General features: G+C 44.5%; 6 protein-coding genes across 6 annotated transcripts; all 6 read right to left on the bottom strand.

Annotated features, from left to right (window-relative positions):
- Positions 1-708: 708 nt before the first annotated feature.
- LAJ45_09125 (uncharacterized protein) lies at positions 709-1,519 on the bottom strand (the record flags this gene model as incomplete). The annotated part of the gene is made up of 2 exons (XM_046118670.1): positions 709-1,012; positions 1,077-1,519. The coding sequence occupies 2 exons, from the start codon at positions 1,517-1,519 to the stop codon at positions 709-711; spliced, it is 747 nt and encodes a 248-aa protein (XP_045968055.1).
- Positions 1,520-5,847: 4,328 nt separating this feature from the next.
- On the bottom strand, positions 5,848-6,255 carry LAJ45_09124 (uncharacterized protein; the record flags this gene model as incomplete). Its single annotated transcript, XM_046118669.1, has 1 exon — positions 5,848-6,255. The coding sequence occupies one exon, from the start codon at positions 6,253-6,255 to the stop codon at positions 5,848-5,850; it is 408 nt and encodes a 135-aa protein (XP_045968054.1).
- A 574-nt stretch (positions 6,256-6,829) lies between these two features.
- On the bottom strand, positions 6,830-9,142 carry LAJ45_09123 (uncharacterized protein; the record flags this gene model as incomplete). The annotated part of the gene is made up of 3 exons (XM_046118668.1): positions 6,830-6,976; positions 7,031-8,797; positions 8,960-9,142. The coding sequence occupies 3 exons, from the start codon at positions 9,140-9,142 to the stop codon at positions 6,830-6,832; spliced, it is 2,097 nt and encodes a 698-aa protein (XP_045968053.1).
- Positions 9,143-11,149: 2,007 nt separating this feature from the next.
- Positions 11,150-12,150, bottom strand: LAJ45_09122 (uncharacterized protein; the record flags this gene model as incomplete). The annotated part of the gene is made up of 3 exons (XM_046118667.1): positions 11,150-11,273; positions 11,337-11,502; positions 11,568-12,150. 3 exons carry the CDS (start codon positions 12,148-12,150, stop codon positions 11,150-11,152), a joined length of 873 nt encoding a protein of 290 aa, XP_045968052.1.
- A 979-nt stretch (positions 12,151-13,129) lies between these two features.
- LAJ45_09121 (uncharacterized protein) lies at positions 13,130-16,975 on the bottom strand (the record flags this gene model as incomplete). Its single annotated transcript, XM_046118666.1, has 9 exons — positions 13,130-13,674; positions 13,731-14,041; positions 14,097-14,335; positions 14,397-14,865; positions 14,915-15,527; positions 15,586-15,841; positions 15,900-16,436; positions 16,497-16,544; positions 16,760-16,975. The coding sequence occupies 9 exons, from the start codon at positions 16,973-16,975 to the stop codon at positions 13,130-13,132; spliced, it is 3,234 nt and encodes a 1,077-aa protein (XP_045968051.1).
- A 3,067-nt stretch (positions 16,976-20,042) lies between these two features.
- LAJ45_09120 (uncharacterized protein) lies at positions 20,043-21,110 on the bottom strand (the record flags this gene model as incomplete). The annotated part of the gene is made up of 1 exon (XM_046118665.1): positions 20,043-21,110. One exon carries the CDS (start codon positions 21,108-21,110, stop codon positions 20,043-20,045), a length of 1,068 nt encoding a protein of 355 aa, XP_045968050.1.
- Between the last annotated feature and the right edge of the window lie 1,841 nt (positions 21,111-22,951).

Genomic DNA, 22,951 nt, shown 5'->3' with positions numbered 1-22,951 from the left:
GACCATCACCGGTGCTCTACTACCAACCACCCACTAAACACCATCTGCTATATATAACCACGCTCGCAGAAACTGGCCGAACCATGCCAGGGATATCTTTAATTCAAGCTGTGACTATTAATTACAAGTTAAAGCTTATCCTTCCGCGCCGCTTGCTGCTAGCAAGGCTCAGCTTCCGGAGCTTACTGGCGCTGCTTATTATGCTTGATTTGATACAATATTAGTTTAGTCAGTGCTCTACTGAATAATATGCTTCATCATCTTAGAAAACTAGCTTGTTCTGGGTATAATCTGTATGTAATTTCGCCTCTCCCTCCCCCCTTACACACTATGTAATCCTCCCTCCCTCCCTCCCTCCCCTCTTCTATAACACCTAGTAGCTAGCAGTCTAACCTCCAAAAAAAGGAAACAACCCTCATGTATATGATACACGTGAAGAGAAATATAAATAGTCCAAAGAAAAAAGAAAAAAAAGCCACGCTATGATATTTTTGTTTCCCTACCCGAGACCCCGAAAGAAGACAAGAAAGAAAGAAAAATCCACAATCATAATCGCTGCACTAGCGAGCGCACCAACAAAAAAAAGCTACAAAATAAAACAAAAAAAAATACAAAAAGAAGTCTATAGAAGTGAATGTACCAAGTAGGTGCCCCCCCTATCCAGCCAGCTAGTCCAGTCTAGTAATAGTAGTAGTATTGGTGGACTATTTAAGCCTCGACCTGACGACGGTGCTTGTGGGCGGTCGAGAAACGGATGTCCCTCTTCTTCTTGGTGCCGGGCATGGACTTGTCGCAATCAATGGGGGTGACACCGGTACCGAACACCTCAGGACCAGGGTGCTTGAACTTGATGGCGGTGATGCCCTCAGGCACAAGGCAGCCGTTACCGGAGTTGGCTCTCAGAATAGTTGGCAGGGCGTCGAACGCCGCAGTTGACTTCTCGCTACCACCAATCATGACTGATGCACAGCGCATGTACATCTCTCTGTTTCCGACTTTGTTGAACCAGGTCCTGTAGGGCCCATATTAGTTACTGTTCAAAATTATAGACTGCTGAAGGGGAACTTTAAACGTACCAAGCAACCACAGCAGGTCCGGCAGGAAGACCCTTCGGGACGGTGAAGGTAAGTGGAGGGAGCTTCGCGGTTGGGTCTGGTGTGCCATTGCCCACTGCCGCAACTGGGTGGTTACCTTGCCACGAAGTCATGACACCGAACTTTGAGTTTGCATTGGGCTTGGGGTCGTAGGTGATTGACATCTGGCCGGAACCACCACCGTGGGTTGCACTGCCTACAATCTGCAGAGTTGCCGGTTGGCCTGGAGTGTATGTTGCTACAGGAGCAGCTGGGGGGACGCCAGGGCATGGGTAGTCTGCACCACTCTCTTTGAGGGGAAATTGGTTACCACCGCTCGCAGACTCGGGGACTTGCCACTGGGCGGGGTTGGACATGGTAAGATGGGCGGATGTGGTGGACATGAGGGCAGCGAAAGCTACAATGGTGCCAGTAGTGAACTTCATTTTGATTGTTTGGTTGTTGATTGTGATGCTGTGTTTAGTTGGTGTTTTATTTAGATGATGTGGAGCTTGTAACCGGACAATCTCTCAAGATGAAGCACTATGCGTTATATAAAAAAGTTAGTAGCTGGTACCCCACGAAAGAAGGTTTAATGATAGGCAGAAGGGGAATGTGGAACATATGCAGCATATATCTGCGATGTAGAGCAAGATTGTAGAAATTAAAGAATAAGGGATATGCCCGAACGGGATGATTAATATGAAATCAAAAACCACTGACCTTTGGTTTGGAGGTTTTAACTTTACTACTATAGGTCGTAAAAATGTCTTAAAAAGAATGAACAGGATTATTCACAGAATAAAATCCAAAAAATGCCGCTGGCGTGTGATAAAGAAAATAAAAAAAAGGAATGTGGGACCTATCAAAGGTGATAATCGCAAAGGTAAGGAGTGAAGGTGACTTGAGTAGTGAGTGACGAAAAAAATATCCTATGGCGGGGGGATTTGGGCGTCTTATATCCAGCCTCCCACAGAGTGTGAAAGAGGAAAAGTTGCTGTGCCATGGATTGTACCATCTGTAACTGGCGAATACTATCTTTGCTCATCTCTCCTTGCTAGTTTCAGCTGACACTATCTACTGGCAATGCCTCTATTCACAACTACCCCGCACAGCGTCTGGTCAAGGGGTTCGGTGGTAACGGTGGTAGTGGTGGTGGTGGTGATATTGAGAGGGACACATCTCAGGGAGATACCGGTGTGTAACTACTAGAGGAGGCACATATTACCTTCCGAGGCTGCTTGACAAAAAAGAAGCTCCAACCCTGTCCCTTGCATCTGGACCAATCGCCGGGTGGCTGAACAGGAACCAAAACTCTGGAAACTCATTATGCATGTGGTGGAGAAGAACATGGCTCAGGGGTGAGACGTTTCGTTCGGCGAATTCAGGTACAAGAAGTGTGTAACTTCCGATGTGCACTTCCAATATGCAGCCAATGCGAGGAGAGTTTCCCTAAATTGGCTGCCCCACTCACTCGTATGAGCTTGATATCTGGACATTCGATTCGATTCCTCAAAGTAATTAACGGACTTCATAGAAATATCTCCTAGTAGTTGAGTCCGGAGGTCCATTTCCAAGATGTTTCTCTTTCCTGCCCAAGCCCCCGGGAAGAGGATGTCCGATCAAGTCCGAGCGTTCGGCGCTCACTGTCCAGGACAGGGATAGACCGTCGATCAACTGCAAGGAACGAAGCTAGAAAGGTACCGTAGAGTACTGTATCTGGTTCATGCTAGGTACGGCAAGGGATGACCAAATCAGTAATCTAGGGGAGCTCGTGGTTCAGGTGGCGTATTACTGGATAAACCGGAAAGCAAAGCTGCGGTTCCTTTAGAAAGACATGTGCTTCAAATGGAAGAGGGAGTGGCGGTTACGTTATCATGGGTAACCATAGTACTGACTGCATGTCGTTGTTGTAAGATATTGAAAATGTCTACATGTTAGATTATAAATTTTTAGGTCCCTGCCCGGTCAAGCATGTAGTGAGCCACATATGCATGTAGGTACTCTAATAAACTACAGGTGACAGGGTCCTTATCCTTCAACCGAGGGACCACGATGTATACTGTGGTTGATAGGTAGAAAGTATTATGATTGTAGTTCACGTTTATTGTAGGATACTGTACAACCTCTGATTAGGCCAATGAAGTCGACCGCCGTTTCTCTGGCAAAATAGCGCTAGGACCTGTCAACCGGGAGCTAAACCGCCTAGGGGGTTTAACTCCCGGGCACTAGCAACGAACAGTAGAGTACTACCAGCCCCAACCTCAACTTCCAGAAGCGCGCTTTTCGGGTTCCTGCTGAGAAACAGCACGTTTCGAGGTGTGTTTCCCCTAGTACCCCCACTTCCCTACCTCTCCTTCTATCGGAAGTGCTTGTGTCTTACATTCTTGTCTCCAGTTTCCGTCTCCGTTTCGTTTACGTCTCTTTCCTTGCCTTAGTAAGGTCAGATATACATGCAGACACTGCATATATGACAAAAGCGTTAGAGCGCTCACGACTTTATTTTCTGTGCCCCTGGGCACATGGTTCTCAGCATAACGGCACTCACGACTTTATTCTCTGTGCCTCCTGCGAAATACTGTCGGCCATCATATCCGCACGTGCATTAACTGCACCTGGACAGAACACAAGCAACATACAGACATTTCCGGTCTCGTACACCAATAAGCTACCTACATGTCGGTGTCTACCTTCCTAGAGTAACCTATGACACAGGAGGCACATATACTTTTCTGAGCCTCACATCGCCATCTCGCCTAGATAACCTCCCCTCACAGCAAAGTGCATTAAATCTACACTCTCCGAGCTGTGGCGGGTGACTCTGTTTTGGCGTGGAACCTGTGGATTATACTATTCAGCTTTATTTTTAATTTTTGAGCCTCGTCGGTGTTTGTTTTGTTTTGTTGTGCCTCTGGATCTCTCGGAGCTTGACTAGCGGGACATGTATCTACCGGCGATGCCGAGGATCCGGGGCAAGTGGGGGCCGCAACGACGAGTGATCGGGTATGCATGACTGGTTCTCTTGTGCAACATACGCCTGGTGGAGTTGAAACCCTGCAACGCCTTAAATTCAATAAAGAGGGTGCTCTGAAAATAGTAGTCAGGCTCGATTTGGATTTATCCATATTGTATTCCATGGCAGTGTCTACCAAGATGGTGAGAATTAATCCAATCTGAGCCATATAAAATTCCGAAGCCGACTCTCCGCGGCGGCTAGAAGAAAATTTGAATGCTATATACTACTAAATGAAAGCTACCCCTAGCCTTAAAGCTACAAAAAATGTAGAATTACAACTATATATGAAGATTACCAATTTTTATCAATTGGCTTTCGACGGTGAGTACTGTATTTACTTAGTAGGAAAACAAGGAGAAGGGATAACTCACGCATACTACTCTTCGGAGAGTCGTAAACAATTAACATATCCCAATTGATGAGTATTTGATCACTTTTAGGGCGCAGGATCATATATCTCCTTACGCCCAATATCTGTATATAGATAGATATCGACGGGTTGGCTATATCGTAGTAGATATATCGACTCTGTTTGGTTACGCTACAAGAATTTCTACCATCTTAAAATCATCTTAAAATCCTCACGGCTGGTTTCAGAGGCATGACAACCGCATTCCACTCAACTAAATAAGTCGGAGGTCCTGACGATCCTCACGATATGATTGGCCGTATCTTAATACTAATCTCGATAGTTAACCAATAGAACGCCAAGGATGGGAAAAGAGTAGATCTGCAGTCCTGAAGAATAAGCGGGGTGAAGTATCATGCTGTATATGTTGAAACACTGTTCCGGGATTAGCGAGGGCATATGTGTATACAGTTGGCCGTAGACTTTTTTTCTCCAGATCCTCTGTGGTCCTTCGTGGGGATTGTGAAGTAGCATGTTGGTGGTACTATATTTTTCATTACCACATGGTAATTTACGAGATTGGGATTGTGATATTATATTGTACCCGGAGATTTCGTGGGCCTGAAGCGAAATCATGAACATATCAGAACCACTAAAGCAGAGTAGGTCTCAAAGTATCACTAAATAGAGTTTGATCTACCGCTGTTATAATACGAAACAAAGTTTACCTGCCATAAGCAACCTACATTCGCGGGATTTGCCTGTCTTGGTTGCTTTGGGAGGTTAACCTTATTGTTCTTTTTAGAATTGTTGTCTGGCTCTTCAACTAGTTTACGAGAAATTCTGTTGGGTAGGTATGTAGTATTAGTATCTTATTATAATTAGTAAAAGTTACATATCTATAGGCACTAATCAACTAGAGAGGGCATTTTGGCTTTAATCTAAGGGTTGTTCGAGAGTACAGTATCATGGAGATGAGCAGGGACATTTAATAAGTCCTTATGAACATCACAATAGTACTAGTTGCTCAATCCCATAGGCGTATTCGAGTTTTGAGATTTTATTATGTAGTTCTATTGGAACAAATGCAAATTTGCATCTAGAGGGCTAATCTAATACCTAACGAACGTCCAAGCCTTACGAACTAGACTTTAATATTAGCGAAGAATTCAGAACGAGAAGGTAAGAGGGGGTAGCATTACCAGTCCAGTCATCCACACACCAGGCAAAAGATCCAAAGAGGCTCGAGCCTTTCTTCCAAGCTCTCCTCATTCAATTATACCCTGTCGAGGCCAACCAATTGCAAGCTATTTCCCACTATCAATCTCCAATTTATCACACTTCATTCCATTAGCCACAACGTAAAAACCATCACACTGCAATATGAAAAACTCACTTTCCACTGGTCCCTAACGGGGCACATAATTGGGCCCTCCAACCCATCTTCCCAAGCTGGGGACCCAGATCAACTCCTTGGTGTCCGCCGAGACGTAATTTCCCTTCGCGTCGACGAACGGAACAATATGTCCTGTGTCCTTGTAACGCAGGCCGAGAAACTTCTTCTTTGGCTTCGAGGCTATAGCGAGGGAGACTAGGGCCGGGGAAGCATGAGGGGAAGCCTGAGGAGGGGGAGCTTGTGGAGGGGAGGCTTGCGGAGGGGGAGGGGCCCTGACGTGAAAAACAAGGGGAGACTGGACGGTAACGGTGGCAGAGGTAGTAGTGGGGGGTGGGGCGGGTATGTGGATGTGAAGACAACCATTCCCAGTAGAGGGAGTGTAGATCTCCTCAATGATGACAGAGGCGTGAACGATTCCCATGACTGCTGATTTGAAGCCTGAGGTTTGGGGTGATGGTATTATTGGATGAATATATTGTCGATAGGTGGGTAAACTATGGGGAGGTGGTGAGCTTTAAGTCTAGGTGCGGGTGCGGTTTCGAGCAGAAAAGCTTAATTATTTCAAGAGCCGACTTATAGATGTATATAGAATTACTGGAAAACCTAACCCGGAAAGCCACTGTATACCGGGTAGCATTGAATTCAATGGTCCCAGTACACATTCTCATTCTACGTGGGAAACACTGACATAAGGAACTTGAGCCGTTTCGACTACCGTGGGCATTCAAAATAATTGAGGTTCCCATTACTCTTAAAGATAGATACTTAGTATGCTCTTAAAAGCTAACCGTGGTGCAATTGGATAACTATATACATGTACATATACATCACAACCCATTTGGTTGAATGACGATTTAAAGGGCAATGGAGTGAAGAAGTAGAAAGACTTGGACCTAATTTCATCTGCGATAAGTTCTCTTAGTCATAGGAGAACTCAAACATGCAAGGTGGATATTAGTGCTGTGAGGAAAGAAAAGAGATATATCAAGTATGAATTATTCAACGAGATGCGCCTTCATGGGTATCGCAAGACCACGGTTATTCCTAACGGTGATTTCGTGTCTTTTGCCCTTGAAGAGGTATTTAACCCAAAGCTCCTTCTTTTCACCTGGAGCCGGGTCATAAAAGCCAGCAAGGTGACTCTATAAAATTTTCAGTATCAATATGAGTTATCGGAAACGGATTCATAGGCTTACTTTGTTCAACCCTCTCGGAAGAACCAGCTGTTCATCCTCAATCAATCCAGCCAATGGAATTGTCACATCAACCCATTCTCCAGCCTTCCCATTGATTCCGTATCTAGCCTCAAGAATCACTAATCCACCGCGCTCCAACCCTTTTTGCTGACTGTGCTTAACGTAATCACTCATCAGACCCACTAACTCATCTGCCCTCCTCCTGTTTTTAACGACTTTGACCATCAACTGTCTCTTCTTCTGCTCAACTTCCTTCTTCCACAATTTGCGCTCTCTGGGCCTTAGGTAAACCCATTCGAGCAGCGCATATCCCAAGAACGGCGCAAGAGTCCCGTATAGAACCGACGGCCCTGATGTAGAAGCAATCCCTATAGGGATAGAGATTTTTTGCCCTAATCTTGACCAGTCTAATGTGAATATGACCCCACCAGCAGAGATCCCAATTCCTGCCCCCATCCTGGTATGTGTAAAGATCTTCCTAGTAGCCTTAATTTTGACTACCAGCGCGGTGACTGTGACAACAGTCGCATCCACGCTTATTCTAATCCCCTCCCTTGATTTCTTAACTTTAGGATTTTTTGAGCTGGAAGGGCCAATGGGTGTACCGACAAAATAGGTTCGGCCCCACGAGAGTCCCAACTGGCCACCAAATCCAATAGAAGGACAGGCAGTCGCTGTTATCCTCCACGTTTCCGTTGATTTCGATCTATTCGGCCTGTGGGTGGGGACGTAGTTTTCATCGTTGACATCTTCTACCACAGGAGACTCGCCAATAGGCATTGCTACCCATCCGATAGTGAAGTGACTACTAGGTGGTGGGCTGGAAAAGATTTGAGACAACGCCAAGGGCCATTTCCCTGTTAAACCCGTGTTATATTGCATGAAGAAGGAACTGCGTTTACCAATGGAGCTAACATATGTGGCCTCGATGTTTGGGGGTTTGAGAAGTGGAGACGAGTTAAATGTCGGCTTGAGGACGAGTCTGGATGCACCGAAGCTTTTTGAGACTGACGTGGAAACCACACGTTGAGGAAATATTGTTGAAGCTATTTCGAAATCCAAGCCAGCGAGAATTGAAGCGATTGATAATGGCGACTTGGGGGGTAGCGACGGGAACGAGTGTCCAATCTGCACGGAAAGACCTGGAGAAGATAGATATGTCCAACCTTTATTCTCTGTCTGAACAGGAATACCACCCAAGGATGCTGTGAGACTTAAGCTCGGGACGTGTTTCATTTGCGGTTCGTTCTTTTCAGGCGGGGCTGTGAGAGAGGAATTGAATGGGGTTGTAAGCAATTCTCCCAAGCCATCCAACGGCAATGTGAAGGAATGCTTGACGACATATTTCGTCAACCTCACTGGCGTAATGAGCCTATACTCAACTTCCTTCTCACCGCTCTCTCGAGTCCTTACGATCTTCTTCAATCCCGCACCAGACACATCAAGAGCGATAACGACATCTCCCCGGCTGTTGACAAGACTCATAACGTTTTCTACCTTCTGCTTTCGGATCTGCTCTTGTAGCCAGATCTTGAACTCATCCGGATCCATGGTCTTGACACCGACCTCAAAGAACTTCTGCTTCAACCCATCGACCCCTAGTTCGTCGTAGATGGCTCGTTTGTGCGGATTCATAAGAGTTTCGTAGGCAATCAATATATTGTTAAAATGTGATGTCGTGCGTTCCCGTTGCTCAGCTGGTTGCTTGTCTGGGTGAAAGCGAAGTGAAAGAGCGCGGTAGGCACTGCGGATTTGGTTCGGCGTTGCCTATCGATTGAAATTAGTGGTATGTCCATGGAGAAGCTTAAAGCTTCCATATGTATTCATAGTAGTTTCCATGGTATCTGGCCTGGTCGAACGTTGTTACGGCGCTCGACCGGGCTGGACAGATGACTGCTGTAAATCTGAACGGTAAAGGGGGGTAAATACATCGCGAGAAACCCCCAGCAGTGCGTAGTAGTCCTTGACCGATTCGTCCTGCTCCTGCTGCCATTCTTCCCATTCTTCAATGCCAACCGGTTCAGCATTGGGATCTGGCAAGTTCTGGTACGGGTCCAACTCTTCTGCACTTGTAGGAGATGGGGGATATTGAGAGTGATTATTCGAAGGCATATCTCCTGTAATGAAAGAAAGAAAAGGGCAAGATATAAATTCGGAAATATGATCCCCCGGGTGTTCGCTAGATGGGAAGAGATGCACACACAATTGAGGATGATGTCAGAAATAGGGTATTCAGAGTAACATCTGATTGTGCGGACGAGGTATCTAGTATGCGGTTTTGGGCTTAGCTCGGATTTGGTCCAAATTTTCAACGCAGGTCGAAGGGTTCGAGGTATGTATATTTTTACATGCACGTGGTAAGCAATTCAGATGGTGGTAACACAGTTGAAATGCGATGGTCATGCGTGCCAAGCAGCACGATTCCGTGCTCACAGCTAATATACATGTACATACATGTATGTATTCTAGGGCTTTCCCGGACGCGTTCTATTACTTCAATTGAGACACCGCAATCATAAGAAAGATCAAAACTGATGATCTTGCACCATTTGCCTGGTTTACGCTGCATAAGGTACTGATCTTGGTGCTAAGAGATAAAGACTGGACACGACTCATGAGAGAGCTACTAGTACATGTATCGTTTGACAGCATGATCTCGCACATACTACAAATTACAATATGCCAGAAAATTCTATGTTCAAGATAGCACGAACATGGGCCACGCAAGCAGCTTCATTTGGCCCTAGAAACTAACAGGAGGAAATGGAACGATATTTTGTGATGACTCAAGCCTTCAACAACACATTTGACGGAGGTACAAAGGCCAGCGGAAATACCTACACCGACTGAAAGCTTCGGATCACATAATCGAACCCGACAGCGATCATGCCGCGATACGAAGAGAATGATTATTAGAGGGCATCATAATACTGCAGTGGTTGGGCTCTAACAGACTTGTTGACGTTCTCCCAGAACCAGGTCGGTCATATGGCGATTAATTTGGACGAGAAAGAGTTCAAGATGACACTCAGATCAACGCAATTTTCGAGAACCAAGCCAAGGACATCAGTGGTCAGTCCTGAGGACTGTAGTGCTTTTGTAACCGTGATGGCGAAGCCACATCAGCATAATGTTCTATGATAACGAGCGTTCGAGCACAGTACTATTCACGTTGGGACAGGAGCCATGGTATCTGCTCAATGAGTTGAAAAGTTGAAATCTTTCCTCAAAGCCTCGGCAACGCCCAAGCATCCAAGGGAAAAAAAAAAACTTCATACTCAAAGAGCGAGAATATATCAAAAATTAAACAACCCAGAAGGCCCGAAGGCCTTTGGCAAGGTCCCCAACCATTCGCTGTGCAATGAAGGTAGGTTCCTCGAGCCCCGACTCTTCATGAGCAGCCGGGTCTGTCGCTAGGTAAGTATGAAGTTTTAAGAGGAGGGCGAGGGAGGAGGGGTATATATACCCCCAGAACACTTGGCGCCTAGAGAATTTTGGCCGACAGTCCATAAGAAGATAGGTGTCAAATTTGTCACCAACGCAGGGGGTGGGAGAACGAACAACACACCCAGATCTCGAGACTTGGCATTCCTCGTGAAGCGACCGGATTCAGCACTGCGCATAGGCAGCTCTTTTGAGACAGAGGGCAGCTCGAGCATTGCGTCTGCGATTAATAACTGCTCATTAAGACGTTTGATATACCAATACAATACTGTGCTGTGTTATAACGGCCATATAAAGCTCATAATCTAAGTTACATGTACATAATACTTGTTGTTAATACTCATTTATTCTAACCACATAACACTACACTACAATAGAGTCTTCTCATACCCGTCCTGAAGAACCCCTGGTCCTTATTAGGCGTTTGGTTTCTAGGCCTTATATATCCAGGTATTTTGTCCACTGTCATTTTATGACTGTCCTCCGCGTATAAGGGGGTCGAGACTTGAATCCGTGCAGGTCTTAATTCTATGTTAGACCATAAAAGGCCGAATCATATTTCATGCAGCTTGGCTCTAGGCTATGTGGGAAGGAAACGCTCAGATGCTTGTTTAACATGCCAAATAACGGGAATCAATGAATATTTTCTAGAGTATTATTTACAGAATACATAAATTACTTTTTAGCTTTCTTATCCTTAGCTTTTGCCTTTCCCGAGTTTCCAGTACTAGTCTCGGCGGTCTTTACGAAGCCACCTTTGACTAGCGCCTCTCTGGCTGCTGTATTTATTAACCGGAACCTACAAAAACCACACGTTAGATTGGCTAGAGGTGTTGGTTGAACTGATAACACAGCGACCTACCTGTCTGGCCCCAGCTTGACTCCCCCGTACCATCTGGAGACAACTACTAACACGTTGGAAACATCCATAACCTGCAATAGATGTCCCATCCTGCCACCAGCAGCGGTTTCTCCATCGTCATCATTATCTTGGAATGTGACACCGTTCTCACGCTGTATCCTGTATGCTAAATCCGTATCACTTAGTGTCTATTATATTGTAAGCCTATGATAAATAGCATGAAATATATACCAGTCATATTATGCGTTGCCTTAGCAATCTTTTTATCCCCTGCAATCAGATCCGCAATATAACGCTTTGCATCTTCAACTGAATGCACCTCAATGGCTCTTCCAACAAACACAGACTTCTTCTCCACGATTGGATCTGCCACAATCCATTCATGCTCCGACGTGTGTTGTCCAGCCTCATTCATCGTTGGCGGCGGTGACCACTCCCTATATCCCTCCTCGCCATCATCAACCTCCACCTCCTCCACTGCAGCAGGCGGCGGTGCAGCCTCCAACAACTCACGCATCCCCTCCACCAGATCAAACAAGCACACCTCACCCTCCCGCCACACTGCACTCAACACATCTCTCGCCAACTCGTTTTTCCCCTCCACCCCGCTCTTGCCGCCGCCCGCTCCATCAACAACCACCGGCGGGGCATGTGGGTAGTTCTCCGGGAATGAGAGCGTCAGCGAGAGCGGCGGCGAGATTGTACTTTCTGGCGGCCGCAGAACATATACCGATCCGGATCCAGTCGAGGCAATACATTCGCCCCCGTATATCGAGTTTAGCACCTCAATCTCCTCGGCGAGATCCTCGTTCATGGCTAGAAGTGGCTGCTGGGAGGGCTGGGTAGGGTAACTGCGGGCGGTTGTGTAAGTGTAATATTGTGGTAGGCGTCGGAGTTGTAGCTGATCTGCACCCCGACCTCTAAAGTGCGCCGCCGGTTGATATTTGAGGCTTTTTAAGACAACCCGGAGGGTAAACAGGGAATTCATGAGAGGTCTGCTTCTGAGTAAGCTCGGAGATAACTACACGGAGACTGTCTGTTCCCTATGATCTCTTTCGAACCTAGAGTAGGGGGAGTAGGCTAAATATTGGTTGGAATTTTTCCTCCCTCCCTTGATGAGTGATATATTAGGATGAGGAGCTAGCAATCTCGATGATTATATCAAAAATAAGATGTCTTGTGAGAGATATAAATATCTAAATATTATAAGATGATATAGACTAGGAATAACGTACTAATATGGACTAAGAAAATTAAATTTAAAAGTTCCAGCGCCGGTGATATATACATGGTTGCCCTGCTCACTCAGTTTATCAAATCCGATGTAGGGTTAGGGATAATATATATCAGTACATACAATTGATTGCTAGACAATTATTTGCATGTATACATTATATGCGAAGAGTCTTGATTTCTTCCTGATATATCTATAATATAGAGTGCCCTGTCTTGCCGGAGTCACTACGTGTAGTAAAGTGTTAACATATAAATCATAATCCATCACTCGTCGGGTTGGCCCATGGTGGTATCATCTCGAACGCACTATTGGTTGGTTGGTTGGCTGGCTGGCTGGCTGGCTGGCTGGCGGACTGATAATTCATTAGGTGCAAACGCACTGGGTGTATCAATTAGGAGGTTAAGGATATTCAGTTGTCTAGGAACTCCATGAGCTATTTTTTACGCAATTTTATTACAATGGAACGACGATCTATAAGGGTCTGGCCGTTACTGCGTTCTAAGGTACAGAGGTAGTGGAGAGCCGCCTCGATACGTCAGAGACCCATCATTATAATCTAAAGCTTAACCGATGACTCCTCGAATTCCACTAGTGGCCTGACAGGCCTTGCACCTTTTGTCATTTCCAACCCAGCCTTGAAGCCATATACATCTTCAATGATTTGACCCTGATCTCCATCGAACTTTTCATTCGGGAGCGAGCCTGAGAGCTTTGATAACATTGGTACCAGCAAAGCCGAACCTTGGTCAATAATCACTTTAACCTTCTCATCCGCCAACTTCAATTCCTTCGATAGAAAGGTTGTCACAGATCCGATAATAGATTCGGCCTTCGTCAAATCGGTGCTTTCAAGAGCCTTTGCGACATGCACAGCATCAACACTGACGCCCCCTTGGCTTGAGATAAATTGAGAAAGGGATAGAGCTAATGTGGCCTTTTGATCTGACGTAGGAATAGGAATAGGGGGTGGAGGAGTGGCTGCTGCATGCATATGGACAGAGATTTTGGAACGTCTTGGAGATGAAAAATCGATGTAGGTGTTGTAGAACTCAACAACGTCAGCTTTGGTAAGGTTTCTGATTACGTCAACCTCGATGTCGACTTTGAAGGATCCCCAGTCAGCATAACCTCACAGAATCAGAGAGGGGGTTACTGACCCTGCAAGAAATCAAAGTATTCACTGCCTATGTAAGTCCATAGCCTTGAACTTTCCTGATTCAGGTTTTTCATTTTCTCGGTTCGTTTGACGATGACACTATTGATATGACCTTTGAGTTCTTTTTCTGTCATTTTATCGAGGGTGGTCTTGTATGATTTCAAGAAATTCTCAATTCTTGACTCCAGGTACGGAGCGGATCGCTCAGATTGGATAAGAACCCGATAAACAATTGTGGCAGTATTGATACGAGCACCAGAGAACACTACGTATCCAAGTTGCTCCTTAGTTCTCAGCAAATCAAAAGCGGGCCTAAGTCAAAGTTAGTCTATGCTGGGACTTGAAATTAAAAAAGAAACTTATTTACTCTTCAGTCAACTGTGAAAACAGGACTGTCAAGGCCCGGAGCTTTCGATCAGTATGCTCTCCAATGTAGAGACTATACTCAATACATGAATTCACATTTTTCTCATCTTTGAGCTTTCGGGGATAGATAAACTTCCCACCAGGCGGCATAAGAAGAGATCTCCGGATGCCAAACTGCGCAAGAGGGAGTGGCCGAGGTTTAAGGATTGTTTCGACCATTGCGGTAAGTCTAAGAGCATCCTAAAGACCCGCAAACATATTAGTCGTCAAATTTGAATTGTATCGGCTCTGAAGTACTAACCTCTTTGTAGAGATTTCCGTGGACCAAGGATTCAATATGTAACTGCTTAAGAATCAATGGATAAAAGCTTTGCACTTCTTCCATAGTAACGGTTTCAAGCTCCTCGAGATGCTCATCGTTCAGCCACATCTGTTGAGCGTGCAGGTACCTGGCATATTCCCCAACCTGATAATACGGTTGGGCGAAGTCCCAGTTTCGGTAGCCTCTCAGAGTTCGTTCTTTGATAACATTAAACCGACTGGGCGAAATTTCTAAACTACGCATCTTTGTAAGAAGTTTCTCTAATAGCACAGACATTTTATCGTTGTAGCCTGAAATCTCGATGTCTAATCCCAGCGAATGGGCAGCCAAAGAATATTCAAGGCCAGCGATTTCCGCATCGTAAGCGTATTCATTGAGAGCATCCTTGACTAATTCGCAATAAAGTTTCGCTTTCACAGCACTTCCAGGACTCGCATATGCTATGGGGCTATATCTAGGTTAGAAGTGGCAGAAAGGGATATGGTGTATCAACTTACTTCCGAAGTGTACAGAATATGTTCGCTTTGGGAACCCAGAAGGTGTCGTCCTTCTTATACCAAACTCTAGATAAGTCTGTATGCTTTATTAATGCTGGTATTTTTGAAGGTTCCTTTGTTTCCTTCTTTTGAACATCGAAGTTTGTGGGAATAAACTCGTTCTTATGAGGGAGATGTAGCTCCTTCTCCAAATCATCCACTTTCTTCTTAAAGATGTCTTGAATTTCAGACAGAAACTTTTGGGGAATTTTCTCAACCTTGTATTCAGTCCCATACCATTTCTCCTTTGCTTCCCATTTTCCTTTAGGACAATCCCTACAGACAATGGAAAGCCTAAAGCTGTCAGGTCGTAGAAATTCTAAAGATTTTTTGATGATAGCCGGGTCGAACTCGCGAATCAAACTCGTTCCCGATAGGAGCCACTCTCTAGGAAGGGGCTTCTGCATTACATCAGAAAGGCGTGATGTGAACTTGGAAGCTGGAGATTTTTGTTGAAATTTGAAGTCAATAGCAGCAACAGCTTGAAGCTCTTTCATGATCCACTCCTGTGGGGGAGTACTACGAATAAGGTGAATGTATTGGAATACAAGCTTTGCAACTTCTTCATATTGATCTTGAGTGAATAGTTAGCAACCTTCTTTTAAAATATATAGTAGGAGATTCAGTTTTACCTAATCCTTCTTCTGTCAACCTGATAGAGATATAGAAGAAAGCAGCATCATTACAAACCGATGTTGGTCCAGCTGAAAGCCCATTGGCCCATCCTTTCTTTTTCAGATATGCAAGTATGGAACCAGGGCCCTCATGCCCAATTAAATGGGCTGCATATCTCGAGGGTTGTGTCCGGAACAACTTTTCTTCATCAAGGTACGGGAACGTGATATCCAATGATCGGGTATCCATAACAGGTTTAGCAAAGTATTGCGTCTACGCAATTGGTTAGAAGATCTTGATCAATAGGATTACATGCAGGCGGTAAACAAACCAGCATTTGCTCCTCAGTGAAAGGTTGCCCTTCGAACTTAGGATCTGGTAGGTTCTTGTTTTTGACACCCTCAAACAACTCCACAACCCATTTCTCAAGTGTATCTAAGTCTTCTCTACCCAAAACCACGAGTTTCATCACATTTGATGAGTAGTACTTATCATGGAATTTCAGAAATTCATCTCTGACGTTAATTCCCTTCTTAGTTGGCTGTTCTTTCAATGTCTCAAGATTTCCTGTAGAGAAATGACAGTATGGATGCTTAGGGTTAGATAGCGATTTTCCTAATTGATGAAGCCTCCAAGTATCATTTTGAAGATTTTTCTTGTTTTCAGAATCCACGGCTCTAAGCTCACGGTCGAGTGTCTCTGCGAGAAAGAGCGGAGCGATAAAGAACTGTGCAAAACGATCAAGTGCACCATAGAAATGCTCGTGCCCTACTTCGAAGTAGTAATTTGTAGATGTGGAGGCAGTGTACGCATTGGAATGCCCAGAATTTTCTGCTAGATATTGAGAGTACTCATTCTCTTTTGGATACTTTTAAGTAAATATATCAGTAGGTGCATTGAAGGTATGAATAGGGACTCTTAAATTTACCTTTTCAGTTCCCATAAACAGAAGATGTTCTACAGCATGTGCTTGACCCTAAAATTCCCGGATAGTCTATTAGTAAGTCTTCAAAGCCAATAGGTCACAGCAGATTCAGCTTAGATGTAGTGCTACTGAATTTATAAAGTGCTGTATTTTTATGGGAAGGAATGGCCGGGTGCCGCACAAAGGTGGTAAAAAGGGAAATCCGACTTGGCTCAATGAGGGGCAGGCGCGGGGATGTAAAAGCAGTGGGACATGAGACAACTGACTGGTAAGTCTTCACTGTCGGAAAAGTTCCCAACATGCACGTCTAACGCAGCACTGGCTTTGTCTGTGTCCGGGTCATGCACAATCAACGCCTCGAGCTTATTAGGTAGCTGAATTACACGGTACGACCGATTATCGAGATCAGGTTGCTCCAGCTTGTTGGCGATGACAGTAGCCACTCCAGTCTGAACAGATATCTCCTTCATATCAGGCTTCATTGTAGTGTGGGGATGAGAATTGGCAAGTCTGGTGGCGGTGGAGAATCTGGAGATGGACGAGGTCGAGACGGAAGGGATGTGGAAGCTAGAGGAGATAACGGTGTAACGATGAGAGGGAGGGATTGAAGATGGGAGACAGGAGGAAGTTAAAGGATATAAGACTGAATTGACTGTCAAGAATCTGAGGCTGAAGGAGCTGCAGGGGCTGGGGGTGCCCCAAGATGGATGACACACTACTCTCACTGAAGAGCGCATTCGGTACATGTATCACTTCTGTTCTTAGGATAAAGGCACTTCCCCACAAGATAAGCGAGACTACATGTAGCCCCGAGGGCAGTGAACCTCATTACCAAAAAGATGTGAAATCCGATATCTACAAGAAACTTTGCAGTACGTAGCTGGTAAAATCGCGAGCTTTCTGTGGTACCTACATATACTGCATGTAGTAGGTACCTAGAGTGCTATACATAAAACCCAAATGATGTAGCTATTTGAGTTTGCACGTTGAGCCATCAAATTGCAAAGTGCCAAGCTTTAGATCTACGACGACTTCTGCCCTTTAATTAAATAATCCTTTGAGCCTCATAATATGTAGGTAGCTCATCACCCAAACATAGTGCAATTTAAATTTGTCTTTCTATCACAATATAATAAGCCCGAGGACTCACCTCACAAAGAAACATCAACTTACTATATCCAAGCTGGGTTTGTCTTTCGTTATCGTTACTCTGCTTTGAAGGATATTGGTTGGTACTCGACCAAGAAGGTATTTCCGGGGTTTGCTTCAAAAATTGTTGAGGTGGCGAACTGGTAGACATACTCTGCTGTATGTAGTAGGTATCATTTGTTTTGGTTCGCCTGCGTTTCGCAAGGTACAGACAGCACTTTCAAGGCAATCATGCTGCGGTTCAGGCCAGCTCCATATGTGGACATCGCCTTCGAACGCTACATTTTTCAAGGACGCCTTAGTGGATTTCGGCGACCCGACCCTTTGATGCCTTAATTGATGCCTCTTTTTTTGTGCGGCTCTGCGGCGCCGGCGCCGTAGACTCATATTTCAGCCGTATGAGTGATTCACAGCTAATAATTGAGGCAATTATGACCAGCTAGCTAGCGCACTACGAAGAATTTGGATGTGCCACCACAAAATAAACCGGTATACCCATGATTCAATGTATCTATATACGTACCTTTAAAAAAGGTACACGGATATCTTGATATCCAAGGCCCTCTCTACCCGAGTGTCGTTGATCGTTATCTGATTTCAATTGGGGTGACACCCTTGAATGAAGGTTTTCCCTGCATAAAACAAATGGAATGAGCTACTCTAGGCAGTTATTAGAGGTTAGATGTCCACGTGCCTATATTTCTAGTGGCGGTGCGCAGCGACGATTGGCCCGGCGTTCCCTCCAACGATCAATCAATCGGAGTTACAGGCTAGAGCCGTTCGATTACACAGCATATAAACTGACCAATCAGATAATATGTACAAGAAGTAACTTCACGCAACTACTCCATGTACCTGTTGCGTACCCTACACGGCTTCTAATAAATCTAATAGGTATCAAATTCTGAGTTTGGCACTGTGATCGTGAGCGAACGGCCGGCCAATTATTAAGAGGAGCGATGATATAACAAAACACCCGAGACATGATAAAACGATTCACTAGCTATAAAAGAGTCATAACTTCTAATTTTTATCACCTCGTATCACCGATAACATATGGTCTCACGATTGGTGCTGTCAAACCTAGGCCTTGGGGACCAGGTGCTTGGGTATACTCTAAATCGACGTGGAACCACAAATTAAAACACAGTAAATAAAAGGCCGAAGCTCAGGCCTACAGACCAGCATTATGGCTTCTATGCTTGTAGTATTCTCTCCAAGGACTGCCATTAGAAATTCTAGTATCAACTGGTAAACTGTGGACAGAGATAGTAGTTTTGGCGGGAATTGATAACACCATTGCCCTGGATTACTATCTCTATTAAGATTTGAAATTATGACTTTTGAATAGTACATGGATTTTGACACTAATTATGTCTGTAGGCGCTCAATTACTTGGAAGAAAGGGTGGCCTGGATTCGTGCAGTTACACTTATGCGGGTATCCATCAAGTAATCGACAATCAAAGCCGTGTCAGAATACGTACTGAATACAGCAAAGCAACGGAAAAGGGTTCCGGTTATCACCCAATGTCTTATAACTAGCTGTAAGCTGGCTATGAACGAGGGATTGTAATCCTATAGATATTGAGGCGGTCGAATCGAGTGTATATTAGTGGCACAACTTCAGCCATTGATAAGCAGTGGTCTCCTAGTCATGTTCTTATGAATCGATTCCAGGCACGATACTAGGGCACTTGTGCAGCTGGAGCCTGGGAGAAAAATGCGTGTATGCGCGTGCTATGCTTAACGGCGCTTGCGGCGTGTAAATATGAGGTTTCTACATATATTGTGACAAGAACCTACATACATGATGGAACGGCAAGATATATGCATACATGTATGCTTATCGACTCAGTATGACTACATACTGATCTCAGAACAGTCATTTTGTGTATCATATTATGACTGGAGGCCCTTGGAAGTCGCATCTACCCACATCTAGATACGTACCTACATACTCACACGGCCTAGTAATGTACTCAAACGGACCTATATGTTCCATGACGTAAGTGAACAGAGAACCATAAAAGCTAACAATAAGAATTATGTAGATTAACAAACTTATAGAAAGTAAGCTATTGGGAGCTATCATAAGTACATATGATAAAATATAAAATTTTCTATCAGAATAGATCGTAAAATAAACAAACGAGCCCTAAGAAAAGCGCCATATATATTTGTTCAAACCTGTCTCTTTCTCTTTACCATCAACCAAATTCAAATAGAACTACATGTAAGGTTATATATTTCGAAGAGGTTGCAGCGGAAACTAGTGACTAGCTTTGGTTCGGGAGGCCTGTTATTGTACTTTGCGGGGAACTTTATCGATTATTAGCTTTTTAGATAGGTCATATGAGACTAAAAATTTGTGACGATAAAGAATACGAAGTATGTATACTCAGACCTGGCACAGGCTGACGTGTGTTACTAGAGGGCGCTTCATACCGGTATCAGAGCATTTAGAGGGTACCTGGTTTTCGACGTTCCAGAACTCTTGCCTTTCCAAAGCCCTTTTCCCCATGCTTACAGCACCAGAATTTTCTTTCTTCTCAACTTTCCAAAAAACCACGCTAACACAGTTCTTTTCTAAATTCTCAACCAAATCCTCAAGCCACCGTATAGTTTGGGCATTTGAAACCACCTTCTTCTTGGCATTTTTGTAGCCATTCAATCTCCAGGCTTCGATGTTCTGTGTCAAACAACTGAGAAGATATGCGGAGTCTGTAACGATTATAGCATTCCTCCACATCATCTCCGGTGGTGGCATACACGGCAATATAAAGTTCCTAAAGTGCTCCAGCGCCATCCCAGCTGCGTAGAGGTCTGCATGTGGCTTTGACTGGGGCAGGGAAGTTGGGATTGTACCAGACCGGTTATGGGTTGAGCCTGGCCCATGGTAAATTCCCCAGGATGAGTTCGCTCGGGTGTGCACGGTGCCGTACGCGTGTGTTTCTTGGGAGGAGGAATAAATTGCGGAGGAAGCTGAAGACGAGGACACCGAGAAGGAGCCAGACGTGTGAATGATGACAGTTGCTGGATCCTCAAATCTGTTCCAGCGGTCATCGATCCAGGTTGGGTGGGCTAATGTGAACCAATTATTATTATAGTTCACTATATCTACCGGGGAGATTTTGGCGTGGTCTCCAAAACCGAGCATGGAAGGGCGAAATATCCTATCGCCAGGATAAACGTTGTAATACTGTGGGTTTGTGCATCTCCGATCCATGTACTCTCTATATAGTCGATCATAATCGAGGATTTGGCCGTGGTTTGGAGGTGGAATGGAGTTAGGGTACATTTGAGGTTCTGGGAAAGGCGCTCTGAGGAAAGGCGCTCTGAGGAAAGGCCTGGTGATATACACGGCCATGAGAATATAGGTGAGGTGAGAAAAGCGCCAGAGACGGTTGTCGGAGACGAAGCTCTTAAGGAGAGGTGAGCCGATTGAAGCACTGTGTATATGTACCATCAGTGGAATGCAAGGGGTCAAATGTTTGAGACACCGACAAAGAAAAAGAACTACCGTAGTAAACTTTTGCGGGTGTGTTAACAGAATTCCCCTTGTTCTGGTATGCACTAGCTAGCCTTATAAGCTGAGATCATGCTACCAACTAGCAGGACATTCAATAAGTGTATTGTGACTTTTACGTAGCTGAGAGAGGAGTTGATATGATTATATTAGAAAGCTTTGATGCGCTCTCATCACAAAACATCTCTGTTAATTTGCGTTAGTTTTTTTTTTTTTTTTTTTAGCTGCTATGTTAATACTATGGGGTTAGAACTAGTCTCTCGCGATCGCTTTAGCAACAATCCAAAGTTGTTTCTATCAAAGACCAAAAAAGACACTTATTCATTATACGTTAATTAACGATATTCAATCAATGGACCTAAACCTGTACTTAATGGGCTCCTAGCGTAGCTAAGATACGTGTAGCTATATGAAATTCCTCGATAATTAGATTTTTGCTATATATGATATCAAAGACCGTATATGAGCATACCTTCGATCGATGTGTTTCAGCGCGAGTGTAACGTTGGTCACATACATAAGTCTGCCAACATCTTCGAATTCGGGCTTACTACTAATCTAACAACTGTAAGATAAGGGCCGGCCCGCCCCGTTGATTCTAGACCGGGGTTATAATGTAAGTAATTATACGGTTCGCAGCCTCACATGAAAATAACACTTGTTTGAACGCCACAACGGCATGTGGAGGTATATAAGATCTAGAGTTATGTGGAAAGTATCCTTCAGCTCAGTGTCGACATTAGCAGATTTACTCGCCCTATGAATCACAACCTGCCCATTGGCATGTGAATAAGAATTAGATCGATTACCACCGAAAATGCTTGAGTAGTTTTCTTGAAACCGAAAGAGGAACACCAAGAGGATAATTGCAATCGGGGAAAACCGCAGAATCGTCGAAGGCCACGATCAGTTGAGGACAACTAATAAGATCTGCAACTATATGGGAACTGCTTACAAAGGGTCAATACAAGTAGGTTGTTATTAAAGCGAGAACTAGCCATTGAGTCCCTGAACGCTTCATGCTACACGGAGAGATTGATCGGGGCAATAGTAATCTGAGTTAGGCGGAGGAAGAGTTAGGTTAAAATCCATCGGTTAGTACATGTATCTTGATGCTTCAACACTATATTCGAACGCTCTTAGTGCTTACTATAATTCAAAGAGCTAGAAAGGAGAGCTGAAATTCGATCTGGTCGTGGCACTTACTGAATACTGCCATCCCCAATATCTACGCATGTCTCACAGCCTTCCAGCTGGTTCGAATATGGCATAGTCTGTTTCATTATACACACCTGAACTCTTTATTCCAGAGAAACTACCCCTGATTCCTACTAATGCTGGGAATAACTTCTGGTCCTTCAAGTTCCTTGATCTTAGATCTATAGATGTGTCGTGACACGTTGAAAAGCACAGTGGAAGCAAGAAACTTTTACAGACTAACTTATAGTGCATGTTAGGCACGAGTCTGTTCAAGACAAGCCTAGACCGGCGCTCGAGAGGTGGCCGGCTCGGATTGTGGGAACAAAGGCTTGAGGTATTGCAGCTCAGGATCTAGGCTTGGAAGCAGGCCCGAGCTTACATTAATGTTCTCATTTTTAGACATGAACTCTGATGATTTTTCTTGGTTTTATTATTCCATTTTGTCATTATGATCTTAATATCAACCGATTACTAATAATTCGAAAGAGACTCGAGCCTTTTCAATCTTGGATCGAGCTGGCTTGGGCTGTGGTAAAGAGAGCTCGAGCTCAAAGCTCGAGTCAGCTCGGCTCCTGCCCAAC

The sequence above is a fragment of the Morchella importuna genome, assembly GCF_003444635.1.
Source record: "Morchella importuna strain M04M26 chromosome Unknown Morimp01GS034, whole genome shotgun sequence".
Classification (NCBI taxonomy): Eukaryota; Fungi; Ascomycota; class Pezizomycetes; order Pezizales; family Morchellaceae; genus Morchella; species Morchella importuna.
Note: the sequence above shows the minus strand (reverse complement) of the source record. Positions and strands in the feature narration are given on the sequence as shown.